Consider the following 10814-nt stretch of genomic DNA (forward strand, 5'->3'; position numbering starts at 1 on the left):
CCCTCCACCTTGTATATAATCCACTTTACTCCCCCACTGTCCTGTCATACAAAAACTAAACACATCCTTGTTATACACATCATTGGTCTCACCAGGCATTCTTCATCCAGCAGGTCCAGGATGCCCATCTTAGCTTCAATCAGGTCAATGACCGGCTGGTTATCGTAGAAGTCTATCAGAGTCCAGGGAATATCCTCTTTCATGTACTCGTCCTGCTCCAGCTTGAACACATGCTGAGAGGAAACATGATTTTTTTTTAAAAATCATTATTGTTTCAACCTTTCCATACTGCTGTTTTTGTTGTAAGATCTCTAGTGGGTAAGATTGCAATGTATTTAGTACATACAGTAAGACAAATATAGTTGGACTTGGACTTGGTGAAGTTACATACCAAGTTGGACTTGGACTTGGTGAGGTTACATACCAAGTTGGACTTGGACTTGGTGAGGTTACATATCAAGTTGGACTTGGACTTGGTGAGGTTACATACCAAGTTGGACTTGGACTTGGTGAGGTCACATACCAAATTGGACTTGGTGAGGTTACATACCAAGTTGGACTTGGTGGGGTTACATACCAAGTTGGACTTGGACTTGGTGAGGTTACATACCAAGTTGGACTTGGACTTGGTGAGGTTACATACCTAGTTGGACTTGGACTTGGTGAGGTTACATACCAAGTTGGACTTGGACTTGGTGAGGTCACATACCAAATTGGACTTGGACTTGGTGAGGTTACATACCAAGTTGGACTTGGTGAGGTTACATACCAAGTTGGACTTGGACTTGGTGAGGTTACATACCTAGTTGGACTTGGATTTGGTGAGGTCACATACCAAGTTGGACTTGGACTTGGTGAGGTTACATACCATGTTGGACTTGGACTTGGTGAGGTTACATACCAAGTTGGACTTGGACTTGGTGAGGTTACATACCTAGTTGGACTTGGACTTGGTGAGGTTACATACCAAGCTGGACATGGACTTGGTGAGGTTACATACCAAGTTAGACTTGGACTTGGTGAGGTTACATACCAAGTTAGACTTGGTGAGGTTACATACCAAGTTAGACTTGGTGAGGTTACATACCAAGTTGGACTTGGTGAGGTTACATACCTAGTTGGACTTGGTGAGGTTACATACCAAGTTGGACTTGGACTTGGTGAGGTTACATACCAAGTTGGACTTGGACTTGGTGAGGTTACATACCTAGTTGGACTTGGTGAGGTTACATACCAAGTTAGACTTGGACTTGGTGAGGTTACATACCAAGTTAGACTTGGTGAGGTTACATACCAAGTTAGACTTGGTGAGGTTACATACCAAGTTGGACTTGGTGAGGTTACATACCTAGTTGGACTTGGTGAGGTTACATACCAAGTTGGACTTGGACTTGGTGAGGTTACATACCAAGTTGGACTTGGACTTGGTGAGGTTACATACCTAGTTGGACTTGGTGAGGTTACATACCAAGTTAGACTTGGACTTGGTGAGGTTACATACCAAGTTGGACTTGGTGAGGTTACATACCTAGTTGGACTTGGTGAGGTTACATACCTAGTTGTACTTGGTGAGGTTACATACCTAGTTGGACTTGGACTTGGTGAGGTTACATACCAAGTTAGACTTGGTGAGGTTACATACCAAGTTAGACTTGGTGAGGTTACATACCTAGTTGGACTTGGTGAGGTTACATACCTAGTTGGACTTGGACTTGGTGAGGTTACATACCAAGTTAGACTTGGTGAGGTTACATACCTAGTTGGACTTGGACTTGGTGAGGTTACATACCAAGTTGGACTTGGTGAGGTTACATACCTAGTTGGACTTGGTGAGGTTACATACCTAGTTGTACTTGGTGAGGTTACATACCTAGTTGGACTTGGACTTGGTGAGGTTACATACCAAGTTAGACTTGGTGAGGTTACATACCAAGTTAGACTTGGTGAGGTTACATACCTAGTTGGACTTGGTGAGGTTACATACCTAGTTGGACTTGGACTTGGTGAGGTTACATACCAAGTTAGACTTGGTGAGGTTACATACCTAGTTGGACTTGGACTTGGTGAGGTTACATACCAAGTTAGACTTGGTGAGGTTACATACCTAGTTGGACTTGGACTTGGTGAGGTTACATACCAAGTTGAATTGTTGCTGAAGCTTCTCGTTGGCGTAGTTGATGCAAAACTGTTCAAAACTGTTGATGTTAAATGTTTCAAATCTGAGAGGAGGAGAATAAATAAATAGCCATTTTCACATTTAATATATTTTTGAATAAGTTTTTACTTGCAATGATCGTGATCGCAACATGTGATTGTATAGTTGAATATACAAACAACTAAACAACTGAAATGTACAGTAATGTCACGAATCCAAATTACCCATAGATGTCCAGTACTCCTATGAAGGAGTGCTGTTTCCCTGGCACCTGCAGGGCTGCATTGATCTTCTGGATGACGCAGTCGAACAGGTGGGCATAGATCTGCTTAGCGAGGGCATCTCTGGCGCTCACAGCCCGTTCACTGGGCACCGGCTTCACCACCGTCTCTGCCACCATGGCTATCCTGCGATGGCATAGCCAACGGGTAACACCATCAGGACTGACCCCGAGAAGGTCACAGAAAGCAGCTAGGTGTTGATCACTGGACTGGAGGGAGGGAGGGAGGGAGGGAGGGAGGGAGGGAGGGAGGGAGGGAGGGAGGGAGGGAGGGACCATTGTAAATACAACCCATATTTATGTGTATTTATTTTCCCTTTTGTACTTTAACTATTTGCACATTGTTACAACACTGTATATAGACATAATATGACATTTTAAATGAGAGAGAGAGAGAGAGAGAGAGAGAGAGAGAGAGAGAGAGAGAGAGAGAAAGAGAGAGAGAAAGAAAGAGAGAGAGAGAGAGAACCAGGGTTATTATTCTGTAAAAATAGACAAATATGATCCATCTTATCTGAAGTAGTCAGTCTAGCTCAAGTCAAACCCTTAGTAAAACTTAAACCAAAGTCAAATCTGAGTACTGCTTACACTAACTGATGATCTGTCTGATCCGACGTCTCTGATCTCTACATTCCCCAGGTGTAGAATCCCAGCCAGCACCTTGAACACATCCGACTGGAAGTCATCCGTTAACCCTACAGGAAGGACAGAGGACAAGGGGATGAGACTGTGTCCTGCAGACGTACCTACATAAGGACATAACTGGAAGTACTCCGTTAACCCTACAGGGAGGACAGAGGACAGGAGGACAGAGGACAGGAGGATGAGACAGAATCCTGCAGACGTACCTACATAAGGACATAACACATTCATAAGCAGTACATAAGGATTCGATAAACACTTGTGTAGCAACCACATGTTATGAATGTGTCCTTATGTAGCAACCACATGTTATGAATGTGTCCTTACGTAGCAACCACATGTTATGAATGTGTCCTTATGTAGCAACCACATGTTATGAATGTGTCCTTACGTAGCAACCACATGTTATGAATGTGTCCTTATGTAGCAACCACATGTTATGAATGTGTCCTTACGTAGCAACCACATGTTATGAATGTGTCCTTATGTAGCAACCACATGTTATGAATGTGTCCTTATGTAGCAACCACATGTTATGAATGTGTCCTTATGTAGCAACCACATGTTATGAATGTGTCCTTATGTAGCAACCACATGTTATGAATGTGTCCTTATGTAGCAACCACATGTTATGAATGTGTCCTTATGTAGCAACCACATGTTATGAATGTGTCCTTATGTAGCAACCACATGTTATGAATGTGTCCTTATGTAGCAACCACATGTTATGAATGTGTCCTTATGTAGCAACCACATGTTATGAATGTGTCCTTATGTAGCAACCACATGTTATGAATGTGTCCTTATGTAGCAACCACATGTTATGAATGTGTCCTTATGTAGGACTTCAATATAATTGTATTGTTTATTCTTATCTTTTATTATGTCTTATTGTTGTTTGATTATCGAGAGGGAACCTGCAAGTCAGCTTTTCATTGGACTGTGTACACCATGTGTATCCTGTACATACAGTGGTGTAAAGTACTTAAGTATAAATACTTTAAAGTACTACTTAAGTTTTTTTTGTTGAGGTATCTGTACTTTACTTTACTATTTATATATTTTTTAAACATTTACTTTTACTTCACTACATTCCTAAAGAAAATAATGTACTTTTTACTCCGTATATTTTCCCTGACACCCCAAAAGTACTCGTTACATGTTGAATGTTTAGCAGGACAGGAAAATTGTCCAATTCACACACTTATCAAGACAACATCCCTGGTCATCCCTACTGCCTCTGATCTGGCAGACTCACTAAACACAAGTGTTTTGTTAGTAAATGATGTCTGAGTGTTGGAGCATGCCCCTGGCTGTCTGTAAATGTAAATAACAAGACATTCTGCTGTCTGGTTTGCTTAATATATGGAATTTGAAATTATTTATACTTTTGCTTTTACCTTTTGATACTTAAGTATACTTTAGCAAATACATTATCTTTTGATACTTAACTATATTTAAAACCAAATACTTTTAGACTTTTACTCAAGTAGTATTTAACTGGGTGACTTTCACTTTAACTTGAGTAAATTTCTATTAATGTATCTTTACTTTGACTCAATTGTGTACTTTTTCCACCACTGTGTAAACATGTCTAATAAAACTTGAACTTGCTTCACACAGCAGTATGTTGACCTAAAGAGTGATGAACAAAGTGATGACTCTTACCCAACAGCGAGAAGGTCCTGCGTGTCTCTTCCATGTCCTTCCTGTCGTCCACCCCCTCGATACCCGTCTCCCCGCCCATACAGGTGTACCTGAACTCCTCTGCACTCACTAGACACACACAATAAGAATTTGTCCTTAACTGACTCGCCTGGTTCAATAAAGATTAAATAAATAAGATGATAACATTCATGGACTATTTGTGGCTGTATGATGCGCCTATCGTGTAAATACAGTAAAAGTGGACTGTTCCTTCCTGTTCCTTCCTTCTCCAGTCACTACACAGGTTTAACCCTCAATGAGAATAACCTTTTGAAAATAGTGGTTAAATGAAACTCACACAATCTCAGGCTCTTGAACTCAGACTGCTCTGCACAGGCACACATCTGGTAGAAGATGTGGTAGTTTCTCTCGTTCTCTGACTGAAAAGTAAAATGGTAGTATTACTGTATGATGGTCCGGTCCCAGATCTGTTCGTGTTGTCTTGCCAACTCCTATTGTCGTTGTCATGGCAAGGAGATGGCAAGACAACACAAACGGATCTGGAATCAGGCTAGAATGATTCACTGAAGCCTTCATATTTTTAAACATGATCCAACTATACGGTAGCTAACAACAACCCCTACGTTATAGACCACATATAATCAGAGAATCAAGTATGTGACGTATGACCTGGGAAACCACTCTAGATTTCTCCAGGAGATACGTCCTCATGTTGGCCCCGATGATCTGATATCTCCTGTCGAAGCTGATCTCTGTGTACTTCCCAAAGCGACTGCTGTTGTCGTTCCTGGTCGTCTTGGCATTTCCTATAGCCTGACAACAACAACAAAAAACACAGGTTACATACGTAGCTGATGATAATCAACATGCATTGTAGATTAAGACTTAAGGGAAGTACGGTGGCTGATGAGGCCAATCTGTGCCTCGAACACTCTGTGGCACACCGTACATGATCTGTCCGATTATCACGTTAGAACTGTGAGCCTTTCTTTCCTTTATCGACAGATTATCAAATCCACAGATTACCTAAAATTACTCATTGACATACTGTGAGGTTACATGTAACGTGGACAGGGGCGGCAGCGTAGCCTAGTGGTTAGAGTGTTGGGCTAGTAACCTAAAGGTTGCAAGGTCGACTCCCCGAGCTGACGAGGTAAAAATCTGTCGTTCAGCCCCTGAACAAGTCAGTTAACCCACTGTTCCTAGGCTGTCATTGAAAATAAGAATTTGTTCTGAACTGACTTGCCTAGTTAAAATAAAATAAAAAACTCACTGCTAAAATTTGTGGATTCCAAAAACATACCTCAGTTATTGGATTGGATGCCAGAACTTTGTCTTCCACACGTGTTTTGCTGCCTGACTTGCTGACCATAGCGAAGTACCTCATGACATACCTAGCAGACACAGTCTTCCCCGCTCCAGACTCACCACTCACTATAACAGACTGGTTCTTATTGTTCCTGAGAAAGAAAAATTGATGTATCTCAGTAGGAATATATAGAATAGAGTCACACTCTTTCCTTCTCATTTGCGTAACACTGGACAGTTGATCTCATTTTAAGGAGAAGTTCTATTGACAGATATGCCCAAAGGGCTAAAATGTATAACGGTAAGATAGATTAAAGGCTTTAGAATAGGAAGTTGGTGGGGGGACTCAGGGATTGAACCGCTGTCTCCAGGAGCATAGCGTTGGTCCGGGGGACGGCATCACTACCACGAAACCATTCTTACCTGGCCATCTGTTTGTAAGCCTCCTCTGCCACAGCGAATATGTGAGGGTCCATAGCTCCCATGTTCTGTCCAGAGTACGCCTGAATGACTGCATCTCCATAGATGTGAAGCTGCTTGTATGGGTTGACAGCCACCAGGATGATTCCTGAAAGGGAGTGAAGGAAACCATCAGGGCATACAGTACAGTCAGAGTTATCCTACTTGCTTTCACATAGTACGCTTCTAATATAGAATATAACCTGTTGTATTCGGCGCATGTGACAAATACAATTTGATTTGACAGAATATAATAGAATATAACAAAATAGAATAGAATAGCATAAAATAGAATCAATAGAATACAATAGAATATAATATAATACAATAGATTAGCATAGCATAGAATAGAACACAATAGAACACAATAGAATACAATAGAATAGAATACAATAGCATACAATAGAATACAATATAATAGAATAGAATACAATAGCATACAATAGAATACAATAGCATACAATAGAATATAATACAATAGAATACAATAGAATATAATAGAATACAATAGCATACAATAGAATATAATACAATATAATACAATAGAATACAACAGAATATAAGATAATACAATAGAATACAATATAATAGAATAATACAACAGAATATAATATAACAGAATATAATATAATACAATAGAATAGAATACAATAGAATACAACAGAATATAATATAAGATAATACAATAGAATACAATAGGATACAACAGAATAGAATAGAATACAATATAATAAAATAGAATATAATAGAATATAATATAATTCAATAGAATACAATAGAATATAATAGAATATAATTCAATAGAATGCAATAAAATAGAAAACAATAGAATACAATATGATAGAATAGAATACAAAAGAATATAAGATAATAGAATAGAATAGCATAGAATACAATATAATAGAATACAATAAAACAGAATAGAATACAATATAATAAAATAGAATAGAATAGAATATAATATAATTCAATAGAATACAATAGAATATAATAGAATATAATTCAATAGAATGCAATAAAATAGAATACAATAGAATACAATATGATAGAATAGAATACAAAAGAATATAAGATAATAGAATAGAATAGCATAGAATACAATATAATAGAATACAATAAAATAAAATAGAATACCACATAATACAATATAATATAATACAATACAATACAATATAATACAATATAATATAATAGAATACAATAAAATAGAATACCATACAATACAATACAATAGAATAGCTGTATACTATTTTTCACAACTCGGCATGGACATTTTACACAAACGCCAAACCACAACTCATCACCCAGATGTAACAGTATAACTTTAGACCGTCCCCTCGCCCCGACACGGGCGCGAACCAGGGACCCTCTGCACACATCAACAACAGTCACACACGAAGCATCGTTACCCATCGCTCCACAAAAGCCGCGGCCCTTGCAGAGCAAGGGGAACCACTACTTCTAGGTTTCAGAGGAAGTGACGTAACTGATTGAAACGCTATTAGCGCGTACCCGCTAACTAGCTAGCCATTTCACATCCGTTACACAAACATGACATTTCCAGTTCCGTCTACGTTCAGTAAAGACAGCAGACGAATACTAAAACAAAGATATCCCATTAGACAGCTGGGGAAACATTTCCTTTTTAGTACCACAGTAGCTGTAGATGATGTTGGACTCCACGAAGCGCACTTTGAGATTGTGTAGTACGGCAGGTTCGTGGAGATAGCTTAGAGCTGTCAGGTCATTCGATCCCACCAGGATATTAGGGTTGCGGAGGTGAGGGAGCTGAGGACTGGATTTGTCCAGGGGGTACACCATCTCCTACAGAGAAAAAACAGTATGATTCTGGTGATGTAAAGGCTCTATGGACAGTTTCCCAGACACAGACTAAGCCTGGCCCTGGACTAAAAAAAATGTTGAAATGCAGACTTTTAGGCCTTTCACAATTCCTATTCTTGTCACTGACAGATAGAAGATGAGTGAAAGTAATGAGTTCAGAGATCAATGAAAGATTCTCACAATAAATGAATTATAATGCACGAGTATATCGCCATTCCAACTGAGACTGCACATACAGTACAGTGCAGACAGAGAACTGTATAGTCTATAGTTTATAGTCTCTGTGTTCAGTACTTACAGTGCAGACAGAGAACTGTATGGTCTATAGTTTGTAGTCTATGTGTTCAGTACTTACAGTGCAGGCAGAGAACTGTATAGTCTATAGTTTATAGTCTCTGTGTTCTGTACTTACAGTGCAAACAGAGAACTGTACGGTCTATAGTTGTCTCTGTGTTCCTTACAGTACTTACAGTGCAGACAGAGAACTATATAGTCTATAGTTTATAGTCTCTGTGTTCAGTACTTACAGTGCAGACAGAGAACTGTATGGTCTATAGTTTGTAGTCTATGTGTTCAGTACTTACAGTGCAGGCAGAGAACTGTATAGTCTATAGTTTATAGTCTCTGTGTTCTGTACTTACAGTGCAAACAGAGAACTGTACGGTCTATAGTTGTCTCTGTGTTCCTTACAGTACTTACAGTGCAGACAGAGAACTATATAGTCTATAGTTTATAGTCTCTGTGTTCAGTACTTACAGTGCAGACAGAGAACTGTATGGTCTATAGTTTGTAGTCTATGTGTTCAGTACTTACAGTGCAGGCAGAGAACTGTATAGTCTATAGTTTATAGTCTCTGTGTTCTGTACTTACAGTGCAAACAGAGAACTGTACGGTCTATAGTTGTCTCTGTGTTCCTTACAGTACTTACAGTGCAGACAGAGAACTATATAGTCTATAGTTTATAGTCTCTGTGTTCAGTACTTACAGTGCAGACAGAGAACTGTATGGTCTATAGTTTGTAGTCTATGTGTTCAGTACTTACAGTGCAGGCAGAGAACTGTATAGTCTATAGTTTATAGTCTCTGTGTTCTGTACTTACAGTGCAAACAGAGAACTGTACGGTCTATAGTTGTCTCTGTGTTCCTTACAGTACTTACAGTGCAGACAGAGAACTGTATAGTCTATAGTTTATAGTCTCTGTGTTCAGTACTTACAGTGCAAACAGAGAACTGTATAGTCTATAGTTTATAGTCTCTGTGTTCAGTACTTACAGTGCAGACAGAACTGTATAGTCTATAGTTTATAGTCTCTGTGTTCAGTACTTACAGTGCCATCCTCAAGCTGCAGTTCTAAAGCCTCTTCTCCAGGTTTGAAGTCTCTCAGGATCTCTGCTGACTTCCAGACATGCTCTGCATCCGGTATCCACACTCTGTTGTACTGAAGGAGCAAATTAATGAATGCATGAATTTGTATGTCATGTCACATTTTACGTGACCCATTCCCTTTCATTTGCTAAATACAATTACAGTAGCCTACAAACTGGCTACTTCATGTAACAACATATTTGTCATGTATTAGTTGTAATGTAATTGCAATGTATTATTTTCAAGATGTACTACAAGGAGAAGTGTGAAGCTAATTTACCAAAATAATTCCCCAAACTCTCCCAAGGTTGACGTGACGTCATCATTACAGTGTGTACTGTACCATACGTCAGTTGTAAAGGAATTCATGGGGGTTTAATTGTCATCATGTACAATTAAAAATGCCGGCCATACATTCGTTTAACAGACGCTCAACCGAAAGCAGAGTACAGTGTAAAATGAATCTGTCACCATTTTGAGCAGGTGTGTCAACAAAGCGATGGAGATTCTGTAGGAAGATTAAATGAGTTAAAAACACGTTATCACTTTTTCTTTCATATCATTTCCTCACCTTCGTATAGAGTTCCGACAAAGCCATGGTAACGCATAACAATCCGTGCGTTTAGCCTACAACATATTTATTTACAGTCAAGTGCGAATCGATACTGTACATCCCCTTATTATCAACATGAGGTTCCTTATGTCCACAACATATTGAAGCCCAGTTGTGCGCCGGTGCAGAGCGATTTGTGAAAGTAGACAACTTCCCCAGGTGTCTGTCTTCACCTGTGAGGTGGACTTTGTCTTCCTCGTCCCGCCCATCAGTCTTATGACAGCAGCTTTACAGGCGTGTTCATTTGATCAAGGACTCAAGACGATAATATAAACAGGATACATTATACCTCCGCAAACTTTACATTTTGAGGGTGATTCTACGGCGCATGCGCCTTGCGTTTACTCAGGGCATGGGATACAGATGCAAATGTAGCCTATATTTCTCCAAAACTTTTTCATAGTACGTGGTTGTGTGATATTAATCCATCATGCGTGTCTCATGCACCAATTTTAAAAAGTTGATCTCAGTATTTATAGCACA

General features: G+C 39.4%; 1 protein-coding gene across 1 annotated transcript in view; it reads right to left on the minus strand.

Annotated features, from left to right (window-relative positions):
• Positions 1-10316, minus strand: part of LOC120051666 (unconventional myosin-Vc-like) — a 38890-nt gene extending 28574 nt beyond the window's left edge. The window contains exons 1-12 of the mRNA XM_038998557.1: positions 10290-10316; positions 9681-9791; positions 8165-8336; positions 6477-6621; positions 6049-6205; positions 5415-5558; positions 5083-5164; positions 4746-4853; positions 3024-3130; positions 2380-2645; positions 2138-2219; positions 93-233 (exon numbers count right to left, since the gene is read on the minus strand). Of these exons, the coding sequence (XP_038854485.1) occupies positions 93-233; positions 2138-2219; positions 2380-2645; positions 3024-3130; positions 4746-4853; positions 5083-5164; positions 5415-5558; positions 6049-6205; positions 6477-6621; positions 8165-8336; positions 9681-9791; positions 10290-10316 (1542 nt within the window). The remainder of the gene's footprint in view (positions 1-92; positions 234-2137; positions 2220-2379; positions 2646-3023; positions 3131-4745; positions 4854-5082; positions 5165-5414; positions 5559-6048; positions 6206-6476; positions 6622-8164; positions 8337-9680; positions 9792-10289) is intronic.
• Positions 10317-10814: the final 498 nt, after the last annotated feature.

This window comes from Salvelinus namaycush, chromosome 8, assembly GCF_016432855.1.
Source record: "Salvelinus namaycush isolate Seneca chromosome 8, SaNama_1.0, whole genome shotgun sequence".
Lineage (NCBI taxonomy): Eukaryota > Metazoa > Chordata > Actinopteri > Salmoniformes > Salmonidae > Salvelinus > Salvelinus namaycush.